At 37.6% G+C, this 26,145-nt stretch overlaps 1 protein-coding gene across 1 annotated transcript in view; it reads left to right on the top strand.

The window, feature by feature from the left end:
* Window positions 1-26,145, top strand: part of tex264a (testis expressed 264, ER-phagy receptor a) — a 77,629-nt gene that overhangs the window by 2,327 nt on the left and 49,157 nt on the right. The window contains exon 2 of the mRNA XM_032550067.1: window positions 11,930-12,151. Coding sequence (XP_032405958.1) covers window positions 11,930-12,151 — 222 coding nt within the window. The remainder of the gene's footprint in view (window positions 1-11,929; window positions 12,152-26,145) is intronic.

The following is a 26,145-nucleotide window of genomic DNA, read 5'->3' as shown; positions in this document are numbered from 1 at the left end:
TTCTGTGGACAATCAACAGACGGATCAGTTCAGAGTCTGACTGGAAATGTTTATTCAAGCTCAGCTACTGACGCCAAGCCTTAAGTTTGTGATCTTCAGAGACTGTGGCACACTGACCAGACGGTGTTTATTTTTCTGCTAACACCCACCAGCTCTCTGTCCTGTTTTTAAGTCACGGCTTTTCATTGGACTGCCGGATCTGAGTCATTCCAGTAAATAATTGAGGCAATGCGAGCTTAGAAAGGTTTTCTGATGTTTTTGGAGAGCTGGAGGACTGTGCCTGCCTCATGACTTTTTTGTTCCTGTGAGTGTAAATGATCCTTTACATGGACTGTCTAGTCTGGGAGGCCAAGCAGCAAAAGCTTTCACAGCTTTCCGTGTAAATTACCATCGCATAAATCTGATTGTATAACACTTCTGCATGTTATTGCAGGTTTAAGCAATGTCTGAGGGATTAAAGCTAATGAAATGTCTAAAACCTTAATTATATGATGTTCCCTTTAGTTTGTTTTGTAGCAGTCAAAACACTCACCACCTACAATGAAAAGAAAATGAAACTTATAGGCTCGATGGAGCGGAGCTTTGGCTTGGAGATGAAATTCCTTCCTCACAGTAATTGCTGGTTTTATGTTGCAGAACTCTAATTCTCCCATAAAGATTTTGATTTTCATCCGTGCTTCTCAAAGTTGAGCAAATACAATCAAGACACGTCTTGAGATGAACTCCTGAAAGATTAGATTTAGAAACTTTAACTGTTTTGCCGCTAAGCCATCTTGTTGAAATCTCAAATCAGTTAAATTTCTGTATTAAATAATATACATAGTTTACTTTTAGAAAATCCTTACATTTAGTTTAATGACCAGCTGTTTTCCACTCACCAACCATGTTCTGAACTCTTCAGAAGTGCTATTGTTTATATAAAAGTGTTCACAGTACTTTCAAAATCCCATGTCTTTTCAACAAAATGTAAAATAAAAAGCTTTTCTACCTTTGATTTGACATTCACTCTGTAAGATTTAAGCAATCAAATCTTTCTCGGAAAAGAGGTTCAACATTTACTTGAGGTTTCATCTTCCATCAGGTCTAGTGAACTTGAATAAAGTGAAGTTGTCCAAGTGGCATTTTACACAAGAGAGTCATCAATAACTAGAGGAAATTTGAAGCAACAATAACATAACAGATTTATTATTTTTCTTTTCAGAAATTAATTTTAATACAAATTGCATTGTGTCATTGAGCATGCTGGAAACCATTGTTTAAGTGGGCTTTTCATGTTATCCTTCAGGTTATTCAACTGATTGTAGCATCTACTCAAAAATAAAAATTAAATCAAGATAGAAATTGGGCAGAGAGGCAGCATGGAGGGCATTAACAGCCCAGAAGGAGCTGCAAGATTGTGTTTCCAGTATTGGTTGTATTCTAAAATCCTCCTTTGAAGAATTGTGTAATAGTCTGATTAAACCAAACTTGAACTTTTGGGCTACAATTTGCTGGGCTTTGTTGCTACGAGACTAACACAGCATATCGCCAAAAGAATGGCAGAAATACATTTTGTCCCACATCTATTCTCTCATTATTGTTTTCTAAATTGACAACTGCAAGCTGGTGGGACCCGTGGACACTAGATGGCATCATTGGCATTTCTGATTGAGTTTATGCAGGAAGCAGGAGCATCCTCCAAATCATATATCTTTGAATGTAATTTATTATAATGGCAAAGAAAATGTGACTCATTCATCAGCCAGTTTCATCCTATGGAAATAAAACTGAATTTTGTTCTTGGCTAAGCAGCTGATGACTGCTGCCCTAATTCAGTGGTCTTTATCTGAGGTCTGACTCTTGATCCATGTGATTATCAGCAGGTCCTTTTCAGTTACCTATTATTCCAGTTGTTGTAAAGTCTTTATTTGATAAGTATAATGAAACTAATGGGTGCCAGTCCTGAAGATTAAGAATTAAAGCTAACCCACATTAACCAATTAAAGAGTGTTTTTTAATACACTGTCACACATACAGTCCGTTTGACTGTATGTGTGGCTTTTTGTGATGTTCCAGAATGGTTTGATTAGTTTACTGATCTGTTATGATGTTGATGCAAAGATTGCATTCATCTTATTTCTCCTGCTTGTCATGATCACGCACATGCTGTTTATGTTTGCATAAAGGCCTGTAGCTGTTATAAAGCACCTTTTCACAAAGGTTTTACAAATACAGCAACTTAGTAGGTTGGCTAACTTGTCAAGCAATCACAAGAGTAAGGACAAAAAAAAAAACAAATTCGTGATTCTCAGTTTTAGCTCTTTGTTGTCTTGCGGAAATAAAAGGAGTGAAGAATCTTAATGTGTGTTGCCTGTTTGGTGCTGTGCAAGAAATTTCCAGAAGAAAATGAAGTGTGTGCATCACATAATGTTCTGATCATTGGCTTTGAACCATGAGAAACAAACTAATAAAGTATTAGAGAGGTAAAATTCAGACACACACATTTCATTGATCTTGTAGGAGTAACAGGCTGCATATGTGAGTTGATGGAGTTTTTTTAAACTATAAATGATCTGTGCGGAAGATACGTCAGACTCTTACTACCCGCTGTTCTCATGCCAAACCACTCATGCTCCCTTCATGACATGGTCGAGGTGGAAATTTACAGACGTGTTTGGGAGTGGCAGTGAGAAATGAGGGAAGGTGTAGAGATGCTGCGGAGGATGGCGGTGTAAAAATGGCAGTATTCTCACCCACCTTGGGAGCCTTGGAGTGATCCTGCTCATCAATCGGAATTTCAGATCAGAGCGCCGAGCATCCCTGCACTCCCCGGTAAAATTTACTACCATTTTACCGCTGCTTGTCTGTCTGTTGACAGCAGCAACATGAAAGGGAGGCTCATGGAAAGAAGGTGCCGCTTTTAAAATTGGATAAAAAATGAGAAATAAATACACTGATGCTCTGGAGTGCAGTCCCACAGGTTTTTAAGTCAATGTTATGCAAGACTGTGCTCAGGCGATATATTTCTCTCTGTCTTTTGCACCTTTTGCATATGTACAGACTACAGAGTAGGCAAAGGCTGAGATAAGGTTATTTCTGCAAATTCCTACTTCTGTTGAAATAATATAACCTTTATTATTACAGCTGTAAAAATTTTACTATTGACATTTACTTTGCATTGTATATTTTTACACATATACTTAAACAAAATTATGGAACATCCTCCTGCTAAATTGCAGGAGATCAGAACTTTCTGCTGTTTGTTCTGGCTACTTCATTAATTAGCTGTGCTATCTACTCTAAAAGAACATGCATTCAGCTGCCTTAAAGACAGGCTACTTATAGTTTGCGAACTAAAATTGAAAACCCTATTGTCTTAATTAGAGAGGAGTGGGATTTCTTTGGTTTCCACACTATAACTTTTTGCAACTTTGAAGGATTTCCAAACTGCAGAATATTTCTGGGCCACCTGGCTTGAGTTGCCCCCACACACACTAGGCTAAGCGCTGCTTGTTTATAATAAAACAATGTTTTTATACACCTATCAGTGATGGCAAAGATGGGTTTAGTTAAAGTATAAAACTGGGTGCAAGACTTGGGGAGAGCATCAATCGCACTGTTCTCGCGCAGTCTTTCAGCGCTTAGTTGTGCATTTCTGAATTTTTGTAACTCAGCGCAGATCAGACACACCACCTTTCATTCAAAATGATCTATTTGGGAGGCGTTCTTGCTGAGCAGCTTCACTTGTATATGATCCCCTTATGAAGGTTGTTGTTTCAGTGAGTACTGCACCAAGGTGTGTCTCAAGTATAAAAGCCTCGACTTGCTCAGTGTAAACCTTTAAAAGTGCAACTACAAAGTCTTGTTCTGAGCATGCAGTGAGACAGATGTAAGAGCATATAAGCTTCCAGCCGACTTTGAACATTTTTTAAAACAAAAACATGGTGGGCAGCTGAACTTCCCTAGCACCCGGACCACTGGGCTAAGTACGTTTCCTGGGGGAAACCCTGTTTTGTGGACATGAGATTCCCATCGTGGATATGCAACCAGGAGATTGGTTGACTCGGCCTGATGCTAACTTGTCAAAATTAATCAAAATCTCTACTAATTGTCTTTGAGACCTTCTTGAAATTACAACCCCAAAGAATTAAGAGAGTTCTGAGGGTAAAAGTAGGTGCACCCTGGTACTAGCCGGGTTTAAGTAATAAAGTTATCAGTGCGGTTACAGTACATATCGATGCTGCTGTGGGCTTGGCAGAGTTGATCAGAAAGATAGGTTCATTTTAAAAAAGAATCCTGTTGCATTTTATCAGATGGTATTTTTCTCTGTTTAAATGTCTCTTAACATCAGTCTTAGCTTGTTAACCTGTGACACTCAGCTTATTGAAGCAAAATATTCATCATAGGAGCACACAGCAGGAAACAGGGGGAAGAGACTCACAGAAACGAAGCACGCCTGTCAGAACATGGAAGATTTAATTCACCCACATATTAACTCCCTGCTCTGCGACATCTGGCTGGAGGAGTGCCACAGTGTCCAGCTGGCCAAGAAGTGGTAAACCATCTCCACAACTGTGGCAGAGGGAAAACTGTCCTGCCTCCAGCAGCCTGCTTATCTTCACCAGTAATTATACATGCTAGAACTCCCAGGATGCCACGTGTAATTACCAGCTCAGGCTGAGCGCAGCCTAAAGGGACCGAGCTGTACTTGGTAAAAGCAAGACAGAAAAATAGACTTCCACTGGATCTTGACTTTCAGGGCATTTGGGGCCCGCATGTCACCGCATAACAGCAGATGTAATTTGATTTGGATACTCTAAGGGCCATTTTATAATGATGGCATATTGATATTTAGTTAGAAAAAGCTTTCATTTAATTTTCACATTCATTTGAAGCCATTATTTTTTCATTAACTTAATATGTGATAAATGAACAGGATCACTGGTTTTGTGCGCCAATTATAAAACAAGTCTCCTTGTTTATTTGCAAACATGGAGGCAAAGAAGATAATTTTCTGAGAATATGGCACAAAGAGCATCTCTCCTTTGAAATGTTTTAGCTCTTACTGTTTAAGATGATGGATTGAAATTAAAACTGAAACAGAAATTTTGCGCAATCTAAGATTTTATTTCCCTTAAATAGTATGCAGTTAACTTTTATGCCTGTAAACACTTTATTTTAATCAGGTTTTTCTCTCTGCAACTTGATTTCAAATGTTCTGGCTTTTGCATGTCCTTCACATTAAAACTACTGTGAACAGACGCAGCTCAGACCAAGACAAACAGTATAAATAAAAGCTCTAGAAGAAACACTAGTGTTCTGCCTTTTCAATATCTCATAAATTCATCTTCCTCTTATCACATAAATCGAACATATTGGGGCTTGCATTGCGTCTCTTCTTTGTAAGAGTTTTTCTTTTTAGCTAAAGGAGATAGATTATGCACTGGATGAAAAACAATCATTTTTCTTACTCAGGAAGCGATAACCATATATATTTGTCTCTGTGATGCCAGTCTAGCAAGGTTAAACCAAGGAGGATTTAGAAAGGGTGTCAGAGCCCCTCAGTTTGGTAGGAATAATACATCTTAAGTCTTTTCATCATGTGTATGAATTGATAACTTATCTTAATTTACATTTATTTATCACAAAACTTCCTAGTCTCATTAAGGAAACAATATATTAATTTGAAGGGTAATTTATTTTACTTAATCAGTGAGCTCTAATTGAATCCAAAAAGGTAAAAAAGGTTGGGTAAAGTAAAAATTCTCAAAAAGGTTCTCACTTAAAGTCAGTGTTGCTGCTTCAAGTAAAACTAAAGGACTGTAGCAGTGGTAACTCATATCAATAAATAACCTACTGGTAAGCATGTTAGCTGGCTTCACGGACTTGGCTTTCAAAATTCTGTCAGTGACACGAGTGATGGTTGGTGTTATTTAGGGTACCTCGTCAGTGAACAGTAACAGGTGGGGGAGGGGCAGTACTGTATTCCTAGGACCCATACAGGCAAAAAAAAGATGGTCACTCAGGCACTTTTTCTGGCATTTCATTAAATGGAGTTTTATGGAGTCACCTAATTCCCATCATCCATTATTCTCTCTGGCCAGCATTGTATTTTCTTCCTGGTCATATTTCATAGTACTAATACTTTAGAGTTGTTGGAGCTAATTTTTGAAAATGTTTGTATACTGGTAACCGGACCATGTTTGGTGATGATGTGTGATTAAAAGAGAGTTGGGATTTCCCAAACTTCTAATCCATCTTCAGGTGTTACTTGCAGTTTCTGTTTTAATCAGTGTCTTATTTCTATGGCAGCCTTTTGGCATTTCAACCTCTGCCTTCCTTAACCTGCCCTAAAGTTGCAAACAAGCTCAAGAAATATGACCAGGAAGAAAATACAACGTTGGCCTGAGAGCAGAATGGATGAAGGGAATAAATCCTCATTATTTGTCACCTAATAATAACTTGTTTCTCTGCCATGTATTTCTTTTCTGTGTATCCATCTGAAGGCACATTAACAGCCTGAAGCAAAGAATTGCTTTTAAAATTACTTTTCTTCCAACAAGTCCCAGAGGACTTGGCTTAAGGGAATTAAGAAGAAGTGAAAATAGATTCATTTGTGTTGCAGAGCCACCTTAAAGTTTATGCAGTCTTCATGCATTCTTCGTTACTGTTCACTTTGAGGTGCTTAAAAGGTCTCGTTATATGAATCAGTTTTTTTTGACAGCCTCGCTGAGAAACATAACACGTCAGTGTTCGGTAATTGAGGTAAAAGCACCACAGCCTTCCCATTATTTAGCACGTTCTGCCACTCACTCAGGCCACATAAGTCCCAGTTGGCTTCCCCCCGCTACCTGTGAAAAATGAAATCACCCACTGCCTTTTTGTAAAACACCTCTCCGCCGGCTTGGACAGCAGCCTTCAACAAATTTCTGTCTTTTTGTGGCTGCAGTGTTTCAGACAAACAAAACAACCGCGGTCGAAAAGACCAGACAAGTCAAGTACACGGAGTGATGTTCCTCCCTCTCCTAATTGTCTGTTGTCTCTGGGGTGTGTTATCTAGAGGGAAGCAGAGATGAGATGTAGTCGGGGCGGCTGTTTGTACTTGCCACTGTGTGGGATGTGAATGATAGCTAGAGGCTTGAATGATATCATTAGCAAACTACTGGTTTGGCTAACACACTCTAGTCCATCAGAGTGGAAAGCAGGAGATGCAGCGAGATATAAGATGGGGAGGGAAGGACTGTGGGAGGACAGTTTTTATCCCTCTCTGTGTTTGGATACTTGCTGTTGTGTCTTATCAAAGACCACCAGTGTTGACAGGGACTAGCTCTGTGCAGAAGCCTTGCTGACAGGCCAATACACTTGATGCATCCATGTAGGAAAGAGGCGGGGATCCTGAACAATCTCTGCAGATAATTCACTTTGAGTGGAAACAAAGAAAATCAGACTAAGAAAACAGTCAGCATAGGATGTTCAACTATCGTTTTTATTGCACTGGTGATTAAAGTAAAATTGGAGTCAGAACTGCTAAATTTTTAAAATGCAATTATAAGAAAGTTGACTGCAAATCAATTAAACTCATTTTCTAGCAAAAATGTTGCAACAACGAGCATATTTCACTTTGACATGGGATAGACAAACAAAGTAATGCATAAAAAAAGGAAAACAAACATTTGATAGTTACTTGTGCATACAGTCATCAGTTCAGTCCCATTGATCCGACTATCCTAATTAAAATCCATTACAAACAGTGTCAGGTGTCACCTAATTATTAAGTCAGATATGTCCGTGTGTAAATTAATTTAAGTTTAGGTCCAGATGTCCTGTGAAAGCCTCTGAGTTTTTTTTCTTTAGAACATTATTGAACACCAAGACCAAGGGTTGTGTTTTATTCACAAGGATGAAGTTGTGAATAAAACAGTACCCTAAGCTTTGAACATACCATCTATCACTGTGAAAATGAAATATAATACAACTGCCAAGAAATAGCCATCCGCACAATCTGACCAGCCGGGCAAGGAGAGCATTAATCAGAGAAGCAGATCTGAAGGCCCATCGTATCTCAGGAGGAGTGAACCGGTCAGAGTTGATATTAATATGAATGGAGCTACATATATTGCACGCCTGGAAGAAAACTAAATGATTTGAGCTGAGTAGTGTCAGTGACCCTAAATATAAAGCTAGAGCTACAAAAGAATGGTTTCAATGAAACTCCAGACCTGAATCAAACAGACGCAGAACTTGAATACTGACATTCACAGAGCCTCTCCATCTGATCTGACTGAGCTTAAGCTATTTTGTGAAAATGAATGGGGAAAACTTCCAGTAGTTCTCCAACAAAATGTAGTTCTACAACATATTGAATTAAGGGCATTGATGCTTTTCAATTTTTTTTCCAAACATGAAACCAGGAATTTTTTTCTTTCAGCCTTTCAGCCTTACAATTATGCTCTATCTCTTGTTAGTTTGTCATGTAACATCCTAACAAAATACACTGAAGGTTGCTGTAACATAAAAAAATGTATATGTGGTATGAGTACCTCTGCAAGCCGCTTTAGATCTGTAGTTTGTTGCATTGTGGCGATAATTTATTCTGACAATGCTAACACAGCTGCATGGCTCCTTCTGTTTGCAGTGACTCATGGCCTCTTTGTAAACAGATGTGGGTATACCTCCTTCCCTGTCAACGGCAGGTGATCTTTGTTCTATGACTCACTGTAGAGCACAGTGTCAGGTGATGGCAGACTTTCTCACATTAAACAGACGTAGTCAGTCACTGTTGTCAGGCATGTAACACTGATTTTTAAAGGACACTGATGGGATTGTTCAAATAGGTTTGAGTTACGACTCTAGAGCTGCTGTCAGAGTAAAACAGGACGATGAAAACCGCGCAGTGTTGCATCAACAGAGTGGAGGCAAAAAATATCCCAGAATGTGAGAAATGAGATCCAAGGGGGAGAGAGTGTTGAGGGTAGATGTGATAATTATGCGGGGATGACGGGGGGGGGGAGACATGTAGATGAGTGTGGCTGGCTCCCATCTGTGCCCACTTTGTGCCATCCTTCCACAGACTGCTCCGGTCACACAGCAGAAACCAGGCAGGTCTTAACCCATTCCCGGGCAACGGAAACTCAAGCTTTGTTGCTTGACCTATGGGTTGAAATGAAGTAAAATTAGATCTATATAGTATATTGAATCATAGCATCAAAGTGTGTAATGCTGCAATCCCAACTGATTCAATATTTGGTGGGCTATTATACTTGAAGTGGCAGGCATTAACGTTCTGCATGCCAATAAGATCTTGGCAAACTGGGTGGACTTTTGCTTCACTCGATGCCAACGTCTAGTAAGAGTTGCTTATTTAGAGTTACTGTGTTACTTTATGTATCTTTTTTAGTTTTCATTCAACCAAATGAAAACTAAACATGCCTTAATTATGTTGATCACATTTAAAAACTAATAATGTACCTCTTGATTTTTTAATATATTTTTTTTACATTTTGGAAACGCACAAACTCAGACATTTAAAATGATGTCGCAGAATCTAGAAAGTAGTGGGCTGGAACATGAAGCACAGCAACAAAAAGTGCTCTTGTAACAACAGCTCCCACTCTCCATCTGTGGCTGTTAGACAGAAACTGTCTGCGAGTCGACGCAAGTGGGAAATTCTCTGTCAGATCCGTTTCTGACTGACAACCAGCTCGGCGACTGTTCTGCCTCTGTCACATCTGCATGCAGACATGTGGGCACTTTAACAGACATAAAGTTGGCAGAGTTACCTGTAAGTGAGCGAGATCAAGCCTCACTGCCAGCTTGTGTTTGCTCTCCTTAAGTAACACCAAGAGAGACAAACAAGCTCTGCTGGTCTCGGGAGCGCTGTCCTAATCCAGTATTTGAAAAAAAATGTTGTTGGTCCAGCAAAAGTGTTGAGATGGTGGGGATACTAATAATTTATGTTTATTGACTGTAGAGACTGGGCCAATGAGTTATACTGTTTATGTCCTGTTGTAAAACAAAATCTAAAGTAGTTGTCTTCTCTAATTTACAATAGTTACATCATATTGAGATAGAAGATTATGAGGCAATTTCTTTCTTCAACTTGGATTTTCAGCAATGACCAATGGCCATCTGGTGAAAGATGTTCACCAAAGCTGGCAGACTTCTGCCTAGTGACACTTATGATACAAAAGTTGCTACGTCACCACATGTTTAAATCAATAGGCTTCTATTTTTAATTCCACACATACAGCTTCACGCTGGTGCAGCATTAAGCACAACGCTAGCGCAACAAGGCCAGATGTTTACTTACCAAAAACAAACTGGAGCTACACAATTCCAGTTCTCCTAGAATAGAGATCACTTCTGTTACTGTCAGAAGTTTGAAAACCACGGTTGACAAGAAGTAACTTGTAAGTCCAAGAAGCTTGGTGCAGTCATAACAATGCAAAGGAAAACAGAGCATCATACTTATATTTTTAAACAACTACATAATGATTAACATTTTAGTGTAAGACGTCTGGGGTGCAGCTGGCATTACAAAAACAGCAGCCTTTGTGTGCTTTTGAGAACAAGCGAGGGCGACTCAAGACAGTGACAACTAGAGTCTTACTGTATGTAAGCACGTATGATTTAAATGACTGCATAAGTGTTAGGCTCTTGCATACCTTGGTGACAGGCTAAGGAGTTAGTTCAATGACTTAAATCAGATGTTGGAGGTAAAAGAGGTTTAAATGTTCAGTCCACTGGCCTTCGAGCACCAAAGTTTCCCATTACCCAGATACCAAGATTTTTTAAAGGCTGCACCCATTTATCCATTAGCTTCCACTTAATCCGAGTTGGGTTGTGGGGGAAGCAGACTGAGCAGTGGGACCCAGACTTCCTTCTCCCCAGTTGCTTTAGTCAGCTCCTCTGGGGGAACCCCAAAGCGTTCCCAGGCCAATCAGGAAACATAGTCTCTCCAGCATATCCGGGGTCTTTATCTGGGTCTCCTTCTGGTGGGATGTGCCACCAGAACTCCAGGCATCCAGGGTTGGTTGCAAAGCATTTCCAAATGTCCAATTCCAGCCATCCTGTTATCTGCTGAAAGTCTTGCTTGCTTCCTCGTACCAGTTCTTTAAGATGCAATAGTTTTCTTATTAATGTGACTGTGTTTAATAGTAAATATTCTTTTTTCTGTTGAGGTTTGTAAACTCAAGGACTGAGTGAAAACAACTAATATTTGCTAATAGTTGTAGATTTACAGGAAAGACCAAAGTTATTGAAATCTGTGGCTAATATAGATTAAACTTATATTCTCTTGACCAGGAACTTAGCTTTGTTTTGTTTCAGACTGGAACCTCAGAAGATAATAATTCGATGTTAAAGGAGTATCAGTTTTGACAAAAAAAAGATTTTATTTATTTTTGATTAAAATGGTGTGTTGTAAATGATTTTATACCCTCTTGAATAATCCATAAAAATATATTTTTTTATTTATTAATATTTTTTTGCATAACAGCCTGCAAGTCCTTTTTATAATTGCTGGTCAGTGTTTTGCTTGTTTCCACTTCTGTTTTTACAATTTATCTTTTAACAGTGGTACAATAAAATACAAAAAAAAACATTAACAGACAATTAGAAACAACTAAACAGTTCTGAGATAAAATATTTGGGCTAACGTGTGCTAAAATCGAGTTCATAAAAGTGAGTCTTCAAGAATGATAAAAAATGTCCAGTGTCTCTGCAGATCTAATATCTAAAGACAGACTGTTCCAAAGTCTGTAAACTGCCACAGAAAAGGGCAACTTTTCTGTGTTTAAGAAAACTTAAATCACCTCAGGATTTAAGTTTAAACCTCGGAATGAACAATAATAGTAGTAATTTTGGAGAAAAAGTACACTTTCAACAGAAAGATATTGGAGAATAAAATAATACACAGTACCAAAACACTTCCCTCCTTTTATACCTTCAGATTCTTCCAGAGAAATGTCGCTACATAGTGGGCAGTGTCCTGTGCGAGGGTGAAGAGAAACCGGATGAAGAGCTGCTGAAGCTTTACGAGAAGTTTGGCTTCAAGGTGTTTTCTCTACCGGAAGTGAGCCATGCTGTAACCACCACCTTTCCTTGTACTACCAGTCTGTCCCACGTGCTGGCTGCTCACAGGGTTTATCCGGAACTCGGTTCCTACATTGAGGTAAGATCACACTGAATGTGGTGCGGAGTAATTTATATTTATCCCATTTATTGCAATATAGAGATCTACCTTTATCATTGAAATACAGGTGAAAGTAAACAAGTGGTGAGTTTTGCTACTCATGAACCTTTTTTATGTCCCTTTTTCACAGAAACAAAATGTTTTAAAAAGGTGTGGTTGAATATGTTATTGCAGTTTATGTATAACTTCTCTTTTCCACCTTTTCTCTATTTTTAGTCCTTCATCTGTATGGTGTTTAATTCATCACTTGAGCAAATTAGCTCTGTAAAGCAGATTAAGAATAGATGAAGTGGAGGGGAGTGAGGGTGCGACTGAGTCCTGTGGCCCATGCGCTGGGCTGCATGTTCTCGGGACGGACCTGAAAAAGCTATTGACATTTACTTATGACATTTTCACACATGAATTCATTTAAGGGGCATCTCGTCGATGTATAATGCTCCTCATTTGTATAAGTTTATGTATCTGTGAATTTTCCCAAAATGTCCATCTGTTAACAGGAGGTTAAAGTACCATTTAGACAAACATCCTAAATCCTATATTTATCATAATGTGTGAGAATTTTTAAGTTTTTTCCTCAGTCTGACCAACTTCCTCCTGGCAGTACGTTTTACTGGCAGAAAGACTTGTGCCTGAGTGCTTTTCCTTTCTAGTTTACTAAGGCTTTAATATTTAAGCAGCCTTGTGCAGTTCTTTGAGTTGCCCACACAAAGCCATAAATGATTAGGGCTGTTAATAGCTACTGTAACAAGTCCTTCATCTGTTGTTGTGTATTGCTGAGAATAGTCCAAGGACATAGCCAGTGGCATTGTGGATCAGATGTAGCCACCTCTACCAGCATAACTAATCCATGTGAAAGTGCTGCTGTTCTTAGTAGCTGCAGCATTTTTTTCTTCAAAGGTACTGTCTTTCATCTTGAGCTCATCCAAGTGTCCTCTGAAGTTACCTGAACTTCACAGCACTCTGACTTTTATTCATTTCTATTATGTAATTCATATTTGGCTTCATAAACTTTATGGTTCCCCTTGGGGAAGTTGCTTGCCTTTCTCATGTGATCACATTTTCTAGTTTTGTGGAAGAAACAGAGCAACAACTTAAAGTACCATTCTGATCTCAAGCTCAGAACTGCCATTTTTATCCCACCGAATTACAAGCCTCTCCTGGGTTGGGCACTTGTCCTAAAAGTGATTGTTTTTAAGTAATTTCCTGCTTGGATTTACTTCAACCTTTCTTTTTTAGCTAATAAAAATCATTCTTCATTTTATTCCCTTTTTAATATTTCTGTTACACTGGTAATTTTTATAAGTAGCATTTCAAAATAAGCATCTGTTTCCCATGAAACTGTGACTTATTCAAAGTTTTATATTAATGACAAACTATTTAAAGCAGCTTTTAAACCACAAAAACTATTGAAAACATAAATTAACACACAAGAGAAATAGTAACAGAGTGACAAAAAAAATCTATGATTTATCAGTGTTAGAATACTGTGACTGGCTAACCATTAGCCGCTAGCTGTGTTAAAGCTAGTCGACTTTGCTCTAGTGCAGGGGTTTGACACCTGTGGCTCCGGAGTTATAAGTGGCACTTTGGACTTTCTGCTGTGGCTTTTAACAACTTAGACAAAAATATTATAGAGGACCAACAGATTTAAATATTGATGTAATAAGAAATAGCAGTTATTTTCATTGTTTTATGAAATAATTGCAACACATTTCTAAAACAGAAGGACTCCAAAAGTAATGCTCATCTAAAATCTATTTTTCTTATTGGGTAAAAACTGTCACTTTTGTTTCACCATTTTCCACAATTATAAGAAAATGTTTCCATCTTTTTCTTGCAAAGGTTTTTATTTTCTTGTGAAACCTAAAAATAGACTTAAAATTGTGGTTCCTATAGTAGATATTTATAAAAATATATTGGATTTTTTTCTTCAAAATTTATTTAGGTGAACTGAGGTTGTGAATTTAAGTTGTAAAATGGCTTTTTGGTTTATAAATGTTGAAGGACAATGGAACTTAATAATTTCACACTGTGACTGTTTATGTATATATTTACCTTAATAAAATGACTAAAACATCATTGCCTTTCTCAGAAACTCTTATTATTTAAACCGAACTTTGTTCTCCCATGATGCGCCTTCTGTGGAGGGCTCTGATATTTGATGTTTTGCTGGTTTATGTGGTATCATTGATTGGGGCGCTGACTGATGGCTTTATAACCATGCATATTTGCAGATCTTTAGATCATAAGCAAACTCTCCCGTTTCTGTTTGGCTCTGTCTGTTTATCCACGTGTTTAAGGCTCTGTGGAAAACAGGCAGCTTTAGAGGACCAGGTCAAAGTCGAATATGCGCAGTGACATGGAGCTTCCCTTAGTGTCAAAATTCAGCAGTGTTTCTTTTTCGGCTGTAGTGGTGGCACATAATGACTGTCAGCTTGGATCTTTTCTAGCATGCACTTCTGTTTTATAATGTCATCTTAGAAAAAACACATTTTCACCTTTTTTCTGCTCTCTTCTGCTATGTTAAGGAAGCACCTGGTTCTTCATCTGACCTGCCCTGATGGTTTGAATGGGTTTGACATCCATTGTTATCAATGGATTAATAACACATTAACAGTAAGGCAGAACTGAGGAGTGACAAGTTTGTTATGCAGACCAGCTATATAGGATGGTCAATAAATAATGGAGAGTGTGGGAGAGCCTTGGTTTAGTTGTTGTTTAACTCTGCTGGAATATGATCACATGCACTACATTTATGATTAATTGAACAGATTTGTAGTGTGAGAAACTTTAAAAAGGGGGTAACAGTTTTATGAGATGGGTGCAGTCAATTTTACTCCTTTTATATTCCTGTTAGTGCTTCATATCAGACGTGTTTGTTTACTGGTTAAAAGCTTAACTTTGAAGACCAGGACTGGGAACGTAATGTGATCTCTAGTGTACAATTAAATTTAATACTGCACACCTTATGTCTTTTCTTTTTTAATTGCTGTTACATTATTCTTATTTTCCCTACTGCTGTTAGCGAAGTATAGTAAATGTTTTGTTTTAATAATGAAATCTGTCAGTTGTGCATAAGATATATTTTTCAAGATTCTTAGAAAGGTGTGACTAATCACTAAGTTTCTTTATTGTTGGTTTATATGTCATTTTAGTACATTTTCAATTAGAAAATTCTACATTTTTGGGTGATTAAAATTAAATGTTTTTTTAACATACTGCTTAAAGACTATTGAGAAATCTGTAATCTGACATTAGTCCTGACAAATTGTTTGCTTATGTTTTGAGGTCATGATTGAAGCAACATGAATATAAGTTGTGGTGACAGAAGAAAACAGAAAATCTGAGGCAGATGAAATGTCAAAGCTTGTGAAATGATCTAGGGAAGCCATGTTTAATCCTTAGGAAAGCAACATTTGATCATGCAAAGTATCCATGCTTACAATCGCTGTGGTGTTATTTCAGGAGCTCGCTGAGACAAAACTGGAATCGTCCCCCTGAGCAGAAACAAGATGAGAGGTTGATAGCTCACATCCATTTAGTAATCCACTTATCTGAATCGAGCTCAAGACAACATGGAAGCCCCTTTTCTTTCATTTCCTTTCATACTGTGTCTTATCCTAATTTCATTTTCCTCGCAGGTTCCACAATTAAAATATTTCCGTATATTTTTAAATGGCATTTATGGCATCTTGGTGTGATTATTGTAGGCCACACTGGAGTTTTTAGATAGGTTTTGCCAAGTACATCATATTGTATTTTGTAAAATAATCACCCAAAATTTAAGTTTTAAGACCCTTTGAAGTTATATTCTGCAAAGATTCCTTTCGGTGCTGTGAAACATAAATCATTTTCAAAAATGTACAGAGCCAGCATTTATGTCTTGGCATCTGTTTATGCAGAAATGACATATTTTCCTTCAGAAGGTTTTCTTGTTATTTGCAGCGGAAACTTTAAAGGGCATATATTATCATCATTATAACTTCTCCTTTTCTGCTGTGTTCTGACTCATAGTTGAAGTTGGATATATTCATTTCCATTTCTAAAATTGAGAAAAATTAAAAAGAAAAAGAAAACAGCTAAAAATGTAGCAGAAAGTTGCCCAAAATGTGATGGGGTTCCAGTTAGAATTGGGATTTATCCTGTGAAGAGAATAAAGTCAGGAAAAGAGCTGAGTGAGAGTTGGGGACCTAACCAACAGGCATTTGGCATTTTAACTTATGCATTTGATGATGCCACCTTACATTCTAAAACATCTGGGTTGCCATTGATGCTGATGAATGTAAGAGTTTATGGGAGCTTTAAATATATATTTTGTATTACAGTTGAAATTTAATTCATTTCTGACACTTTCCTGCCTGTCTGTGACAGCATGTTGATTCGTCGCCTCAGCTTTAATCACTTATGCAGAAACACCGTCTGCAGAGCTTTTTATATTACATTATTTTTTAAAATAACAACGGAAAATTTGTTTTTAGTTGTCAACACCAAGTATTATTTCATGCAGTGGTGTGATTAGTGATTGGCCAAAGGAGTCATGCTGATTTCAGGTGCATCGACCATGTAAACAAGAACTCAGGTGGCTTTTGCTGTGTTCTGAATAGCTCATTGGGTGAATAGAAATGTGTCTGTTTTGTCTCGGCAGCCCATAATTTCTGCAGCGTTGTCAATAAATTTCTCAAAAGCATGGGGGAATTTTTATCTGTTTGCCCTTCAACAGTCTTTTGTCAAAGGTTGTTTGTAAGAAATGAGTATCTGAATCTGCCTGTTTTTCAGAGAAAACTAGAAAACATGAAGCAATTTCTGAATGTTGGGCTTCATGGTTCTAACAAAAGTTAGAAAAACACTTTTCTGACTTTAATAAGAGAAGATAAAAGATAAGAGAAGATGCAATGTGGGCATGAGCGTTTTTAGAGATATGCTCTAAGGCTGCACAGTATACAGCGACTATTTTCATCACAGGATCAGTGTGTGCAATCTTCATATCGCAAAGGACTGTTTACAATATATTCCAAGTGTTATGAACTTGCATTCAATATTCCAATGTAATATTTAACCAGTTGGACAGTCTCATGGCAGCAGATGCGCTAGACAGAAATTATATTGCTCAAAATACTAATAGTCCCAGAGTAATGGAAGCATGGATGTGAAACAGAGGAAAGAAGAAAATATGCAAATTTTTGCAACTGATGTAATCACAATATTTACTAATATTATCACCATCTCAGGATTTCTTTTTTTATCGTTCAGCCTTAATGTGCTCATTAAGAAGGCTTTGGATTGGCTCAAACAACTAAGTGATGCACAATATTTGTGCTGTGCATTAAGTGGACTAAGATTTGTTAACACAGTCTGTGAAAAGTATTTGTGTGTGTTTTTGTTACACTTATGTATTTCAGATCATCAAACAAGTGAAAGAACATGACTTGCTTCATACAGGCATCCATACTGCTCACATTTTGTGCCTTTTGCCATCGAGTCATCACTTCTCATATAACATTACACAAGGTTGTAACATACAGACATCTTTGACCATTATGTTTTTGTACACTCTCTTCACATCTCTTGATTTTATGCTTGTGGGTTCATTTGGCCCCATGTTTTTATTATTATACCACTAAGAGACAATGATGAACCATTTCAGAGGCGAATTAGATTTTAATTTGAAATCTCATGATACACCTGCTTCTCCCACATTCTCAAATGAAGACTTTCAATGGGTTTTTTTTTCTCTTTAGGTTGATAAGGTTAGAAATGTGAGAAATAATATATTTACCTAGCATCTTTTTGATGGTTCCCAAACTAGGTTGGCCTGTTATGCTAGATAGCTTTGCATCAGTAACCTTGTTTGAGTTTATCAAGTTCATTGGCATAATACAAACCTAATCTTGCTTCCTGGACATTTCACCTAACCTGGTAAAAATAGGCCCTTTGTACTACACTTTGCTTCATACAGAGGGTCTGGGCTCTCAGCTGGTGAGAAATGATTGCTTCCTGGAGGTATGGACTCTGTTGAAGTTTTACATTTTACCCAGTTGATAATGTTTACCAGAGACATATGTAATGCACCAGTTCAATGTCAAGAAGCTTACCAGAAGTTTCCTGCGCTGTAAGCAACCGTCCTTCACTACAAACAAAGAAGTGCCGAGCTGAACGATGTGGCTGTTAATATTAATTTAATATTTAAGCGTGGCCAGCACGGACCGAATGGCTTCGTCCACTTCCTCCTCTGCCATTGCTAAAATTGTAGGCAGACTACAATAATAAAACAGCTCAGAAAATCGATGTAATTGTTCACAACTTCTCTTTCCATTCGCTGATTGGCTCGGTAAAAAAATCTACTGGAGACAATCCTAGTCGATGGCAGAAAGCCCAGACTGTGCTAGAAGCAAGAATTTTTTTTTGTGCTGAATTGCACAGGAAAACGATGGCTAGGCTACATTTCACCTACAACTTTGTTAGGAAATGTCTTCCAGACCTTTGGTTCCATAATGCTTATTATTGCCAATGTTTTCACTAGTTACTTGTTTCAGAAATGCTGTCATTCACCTGCTTATGAAGGTAATTTATATCCTTCTCTTCTCTGCAATTGTAAACCCAAACTTCCATTTACTTCTAAGATCTTAGAGAAGGTGATGGTCAAGACATCCTGAAATAAGTATTAATCCTTTTTTTCATCACAATTAGATTACTATGATCTACTAAAAGAAATATTTGAGCACATCCGCTCTTAAACTGTTGCAAATTGTTCAAAATGCTCCTGCCACACTCCTGACAAAATCCTCCACGACTCCAAACTTGACACAAGCTTTATTGGCTTGAAATTTATTTTAGAGGACATGTTATGATTCATCTACTGACTTGAAGAGCTCTTCAGAAACACACACCAGTTGTAGCAGACGGTTTCTGCACCCATATGTCCTTGGTAGGTCCCTGAGGTTCTAACCAGTCTGCTGATGGCGCCCCGAACGAAGCTGAAAACAAAATCAGACCCCAGCCTCTGGAACTCTCTTTCTTTCATAGTTGAGATTGGTCGTCTCCGTGCTCTCTTTTGAGAGAGAAAACCACTTAGCTATATTTGTGATGATCAGACAAAAAAAACAACAATTTTTGATGGTTTTTCTCCCCAATAACAGGTTGACACGAAGACAGTATCTGATTGTTGTGATGGCAATCTTTACTGCAGCTTTCTAAGAGAGTGTTTTGGAGGAGTATTTTAAGGGGGGATCTGCAGAGGGTTACTTCCCTTATCTCCCACTTCTATAAAAATAAGTCCTTCTCTGGCCTGCTGTCCAGTGGCTAAAGTAAATACTTCCTCATGTGATGTGAGACTTGAACCACAGGAAACCTGATAGTAATAGGTCATCCGATAAATGTTCTTACACACTCATTAAAATCAACTGAAAAAAGCAATGCACAAATAAACAACTATTCAGAAGTGATTATCAGTAATGAAGTTGTCAATAATTGTGGCACCAGAGCTATTACTATGGGATTTCCCCCCCACTCAATAAATGTACTTAAATTAAAAGTTTTTTTTTTTTCTCAGTCTATTAGTTTGAGGCAATACGAGATGAATTTGTTTTGAGTTTTTTTTTTCTTTTTAAATTAATTAATACATTTTTTTTTACATATTTTTACCAAAGGTTTTAATAATGGTGCGTTTAAAATTATTCCTATTGGGTTTTGTAGTTATTGCTGTGTTCTATTCTTCTGAATTGGATAGCATAGCATAATTCTGTATGTAAATGCGCTCTGCTTTTGTAAATATTTTTCCCTGAAAGAGGAGAGTATTTAAAAGATATTTCAGACATCTTTTTCACACAGTGCACCAAGTAGAGATAGTTGGAAATAAATTATTTTCAACATGTACAGCACAGTTTTCCATCTGAGTCCAAGGAGTCTGTTGCTAAGCACAGCTTATTACACTATGTAGACGTCTTTATGATTAAAAAGAAAGTTTTCAGCATATGGCATCTGCTATTTGCCCTGGAAGTGCATAGCATTAAGTTTCTGAGTTTGTTGCATAAAGAAAAACGGTGTTCTTAACAGTTTTATGATGACTTCTTGAAAATGTTCTGCCCACAAACAGAACATGCTGTCTTTGAATACTAGCAGTGAGAGCACAGGAATACAAATTTGTTTTGACAGTAAAAAGATCTAATTTCAGCACTGACTGCTGAAATTATATCAGCAGTGATGGTGACCCAGTGGATCAACAGTGGCCCTTCTTTCATGTATTGGGAAAGTTAAACCAGCCCAGATCTTGGTGGATTTGGGTTGTGGTGGTGACAAGACAACACCTTCTTTGATCCTCTCCAGCCCGTCTCTACATCGCCTTAAGCCAACGTCCTTGGCTTAAGGCGTTGACTCTTCTCACCGCTCTCTGTTCAGCGATTTCTGCGTAGGATGATGCAGAATAGCAGGGGCTGGAGCCGCGACGGCATCAAAGGTGCAGAAAGCAGAGTAAAAGTCGATAAATGAGACGTGTGAGCTGGCGAGGGAGTATCTGTCTCTGTGACTGATAACTGGATGGAAATTCAGATTGGAGGAGGGACGATTCTCCGTGCTCTGTCCTGGACGTGCTCTTTAAAAATGCAAGTTGCAAGTGGATGCGAGAGAAATCTCTGTCATTATTAATGCTGTCATTCCTCCGTGTTGTTTCCTCTGTCTGTGTTACATTTTTATTGGTTAACTTCAGACTTTTCTCCTCGGGGGCTCTCAGAAATAATAATCTGAAAATAACAGAGAGCATCCATCCGGAGGTGGGGACAGCCTCTGACCTGCAGGGCTTTATATCATGTGTTTGCACTTAATATGCCTGTTATCTGCTTGGTCTGCCATTTTACAGTCTGTAGAGGGAACACTTGTCTGTAGATGCTATATTTAGACTCCTAAGACGATGATGGCAGTTTTGCCATGTTTTTCTGTTCTTTTTATTTCAGATGGGCTGAGGCCCAGAGCTGGACTCTTCATATAATTTCATATTACGTCCACTTTCTTGTTTGCAGTGCCAGACTGTCTGTGTTGGTGGAAAATTCCTACATTGAAAGCAGAAAATTGTTCCTGTTTTACACTTAGAGGCATTTTCTTCATCTGTTGGTGGCTGAGTGTGATTGTTACAATAAAACCTTTGTAGTTGAGAGTCTGAGGTGAAAATTTTTTACCTTGAAGGTGGAGACCAGGTTATTGGTATCAAGGTATTCCAATGTTTGTGGAAAGATATAATTTGAAAACCACTACAATTTTTTTTATCACAACATTCCTAAGGCTTAGTAATTTAATTATATTTTAAATAAAGAGTTAAGTTGACAGTTTTCTCCAGGTGATTAGAGCCCAGATTAGCTTCTCCTTCCTCCACCTATGCAGTGTACTTGCCAGTCAGCTGGCTGGAAGAAGGTTCCTGAAGTTTTCCATTGCTTACAAAGAAAAATAGGTAGATTTCACTTGGAAATCTTTGTGGTGTGGAAACGAGAACTATGAGCAGTATGTCTATGATAGCAGACCTCACCGGTTAAGTTGTTGTTATTGGAGAAAAACGAGGTAAAATTCTGCTTGATACACATCAGTATGACTAAATGTAGTAGCTGTTTATTCCATACCTTTGCATACGTATTTTGTAGAATTAAATCCACAACAAATAAATGCTCTAATATTTAGGTGATTTTAGTAATTGGTTTATTATTTTGGCTGCTTAGGGATTTTTTTCCTACATTGTTACTTCATTCCTTGTCCTAATACCATAGGATTTATGGATCACTGTCTGAATTAAAAAAACTCCCTTTCCACAGTCATTTTTGACACAGGGTTAGTCATTACAGAATACATTAACAGTGTAGTCTCTATAGTAAATGTTGTTGGTAAGCCTTGAATTTATGATTGTTCGTATTCTAAATAATGATACATGTTGTAAACATTAAAGAACTTTAAGTCGTTAATCAATTTTGTCCTCATTTCATTGGTCTGCAGCTTATATTCTTCGTGACAGTTCAGTGAAGCAGTAAGTTTGGTTAATAACAAGCAGAAGCGTTAGTGATGCTCTTATCGATTATTGCTTCTCTGGGAGACTCCTCTCTGCAGCTCCAGCAGGTCGTCACGCGCCATGGTGCCAATTAGACCATCTGTTGGAGCACATTCGGCTAGTGTGTCCACTGTTACATCTGTGACCTGTACATGTGGAGTCATCCGTCTTCTCTTGTCTGAACAAGAAGCCTTGTTTGAGTTTGAAGAAAATTGGCCTTTAACATTTTTCTAACCCACTCCACTTAAACCCTGTGAGGGGTGGTTTTTAGTCAGCCTTTTTCGCAAATGTAAAGTTTAACACATCAGTGCAAAGAGTTTTATCATCAATTATCTCTATGTACATAAAGTCATTGTAACCTCTACTCTTAGGTGGAACACACACATAAATGCGCGCCCCAAATCCTATTTATGTGTGTTAAGTGACTTACTCATCTGATATCTCCGTAAGGTTTACTGACTTGATTTCAGCTTATCACAAGCTGCTGTAAGCTGCTAAGTCGGCAAGCACATTTTGGCCTTTAAGCTAAAGTTCATGGCCTTTAAAAAGCAATTCTTTGCAGAAACTTTTTGGCTCAGTCGAAATCTGTTTGATGTAGCTGACTTTCTAAGAGTGGGTTGTATGGATTAGGCTTATCTGTGTATCATCTTCCTTACATGAGTACCACAATCCTGTAAACTCAGCTTTAAAGTGGGAGCTGAGAGTTTGTGGGTCCAAACTTTGACTTCATGTATAGAACTAGATTAAACATTGGTAAATACTCACTATAATTTTGTTCTTAAACTGTTGGTGTGAAATTCTTGCAGTGTGATAATCAGGTGTTTTCACAGAATTTGCTCTAATAATGATGAATCCTTTGGAACAAAAATGTCAAAGTTTTTACACGTAAAGCAGACAACTAACAACTATCCAGTTCAATTTAGTTCAAAAACATAATTTATTTAAAAAGAAAAGTACATGTTGTTGTAATTCATATCACCCATCTTCAATCAAAATAATGCACCAAGCTGTGGACAATACTAAGCAAAACAGAACAGGATTTAGGAAAAGACAGGAAAACCTCCTTACCATCAAGGACTGGACATGAGCTCTCCTGATAGTGTCTCACTGAAACCATATCATACGATATTATCATCAAATTGTGCACAAGTAAATTTGTAGCAAAAGTGCATGATTTGAAACACCAATGGAATAATTTTTGGCTCAATGTCATCCAATAACAAGGACTGCAATATTAATATCTGCAAGGCGTGTTTGGAGTGCAATATGTGTAGCCCATTGTATTCATCACGTTGAGGCACTGGTCAGATATTATGGCCCTTTTCCAATCTCTAGCATATTATATATTATTTCTGGCATACCTACAGTTTTTTGTTTATGTATTTTTTAGAAGGAACATTGTCGATGTCATGACATATATGTCAGAAAGCATTTCCTGTAAGACAGCAGTTTATTAATATTCTACTACAAAGACAAAATTATTATGAAATTTAGATTTTAGACTGTTTTTGCCTATGTATTTTAGAGACTATTAGGGATATGATAAATTCATATGTAATGTATTTATTATATTTATTTCCTTGAGAATGTAGATTGTTAACTTAAAGACTTCCAATGAGCTACTAGTGTTTGTAAATCCAGGATGTTAAAAGACAAACTGGTTGAGAGCTCAAAGTGATAAATTAGAGCAACATAATATTGTGTTTAATTACAATGTAATCTTATTTTCCAACCCAATATAAAACCTGTTCTTGACATTTTTTTTCTATATTTATGCTGATAACTGTTTTTGTGAACGGTAAGTTGCCAAAAAATATTCTTTGATCAGATTTAATGAGACTCAGACTTGCTTGTTTTTTTTTTTTTTAAAGATTGCCAGGATTAATTAAAGAAATGCAGTAATAATTTAGTGCCAGTAAGGAAACCTTTGCTTTTAGCCTTCCTACGTACTGTAGATATTTATGCAAGTTATCGCTCAGTAAATTTGAAGGCTTGTGGCTCAGTTACTTATTCATTATTGTGCCAGTATTTGCCTCTTAAGTCTTGCTTTACACAACTGAATCATTATGCTTGGAAGAGATACTGCAACAAGCAGAGAGCGTGAGGTGGATCATAACTCTGTAATGGAAAAGTCTCAGACTATAACAGATCTGAACATATTGATTGCCAGGAAGCTTTAAGCTGAAGTAACTGGCATTAATCTAAGATAGGGGTGTTAAAAATTGTGATAGTCAGACCCTAATCAATAATAAAAATCAGAAAGTTATGTACACTGTCGGTACCAACCATGCAGCCTTTAACTTCCATAGATGATGTAAACACACGCCCCCTCCCCATAACACCTTAACACTGGCTGACACCTAATGACTCCGACTGCTGTCGTCACAAGCCCAGAACTAATTCAACATGAATTTCATTGCTCCTATTCATATCATTCTTCAGACTGCTCTATACTAGTAAGATTTCTTTTTTAATTTTCTGCATCATCATCATCAGCATGTGTGGATCCAGATGCATGCCATGTATAGGTGCTATAAAACTGTTGCAATGTCTTTTGCAACACCATAAAAATAATAGAAAATGAACATGGCCCTGCTACCTTCATAACATCGGTCTGCCTGTGCTGAAAATGCTGCTTTCTGCTCCTCTCACTTCACAGCCCTTCAAATATTTTGCACAATATTTGGAAATTGTCTTCCATTCAGAAGAAGCAAATTGCTCAAATTAAAATATGTCTTCAAACCGAACTGTTTTCGGAGTTATTGGGATTCACCCATGTGCGCAGTGTCATGTTTACATAACAAGGCTCATTGTACTTTGTTTATTATTTAGAAAAATATTTTATTTATGGCATTTTAGATTATTTCCAGGTCACCTCCACCTGTCTGGTTCGATGTATTGACGGTCATCCGGTAATTTTTGTCCAACATGGAACCCTGATCTCGAGGTCAGAAGAATCATGACCTCGAGGTCATGATTACCTTGAGGGGATCAAATGATTACCGCCCCCCTCAGTCTGTCACTTGTCCTTCCTCAGAAGTTATTACATTAAAAAGGGCCGTTTCAGATACCACTGCAGGGTGTGTAAAGGATGAATTTGTTCCAGATTTCTTAAAAGGATGCTTATCTGTACAGTAGTCAATCCTCTGGTTCTTTTTGTTTTTTGAATCCTGGAAACACATGAATAGATCTGATTTTTAAAATAGCTTTTTTACCTTGATTTTTTATTTTTTTAAATAAACATTACAATAACGCAAGGCTCTGTGTCTCAGAGTTTGTGAATCTGTATTTCAGTGGATACATACTAAGATGCCGGACTTATGTAAAGTAGCCACACAGACAAACTCTGGCCTTTGGCCATTTCCGTCCTGAAAGTAAGAGCTGAGGATAACATGATGTTGGGAGATGGAGCGTGCAGTTTGTGTGGAAATATTCTGCCAACACTATGGTGAGGGCTCTGTACATGCAACTTGTTTGTCACTGATCTTGTCATCTTGTTGTGTTGTATATGTAAAATATAAATGAATATAATTATACCCTTTATGTAAACTGCAAAATGTCTCTTTGAAGATGTTATTTAAAACTGAAATATAGCCAGAGGCTATCCGGACATGTGATCTTCAACCCTTTCGTGTCAGTCGCAAGCTTAAGATACTTGAGAGGACGTATCTAAAATCTGAGTTAGTACAAAGCTGCTGACTTCATTCCACTTTAACGAGCTTTGATGATCCTGAGACGGCACATGTTTAAAATAGACATGTTTGACCTTTTCTTTTGCATAACTTGGTGGACGCATGTATTAAATTTGGTCAATATTGAATAGCGATAAAAACATGACTTCTTTTTGAAAGCAAAAGCATGTAAACCTTTTGGTGCAAAAATACTACTTGACTAGACCAAACGTTTTGATTCCTCATACATGGAAGGACTCCCACACCTTTATAACTTCTAC

The sequence above is a fragment of the Xiphophorus hellerii genome, chromosome 20 (assembly GCF_003331165.1).
Source record: "Xiphophorus hellerii strain 12219 chromosome 20, Xiphophorus_hellerii-4.1, whole genome shotgun sequence".
Classification (NCBI taxonomy): Eukaryota; Metazoa; Chordata; class Actinopteri; order Cyprinodontiformes; family Poeciliidae; genus Xiphophorus; species Xiphophorus hellerii.
The sequence above is the reverse complement of the archived record's forward strand: the minus strand, read 5'-3'. Positions and strand labels throughout refer to the sequence as shown.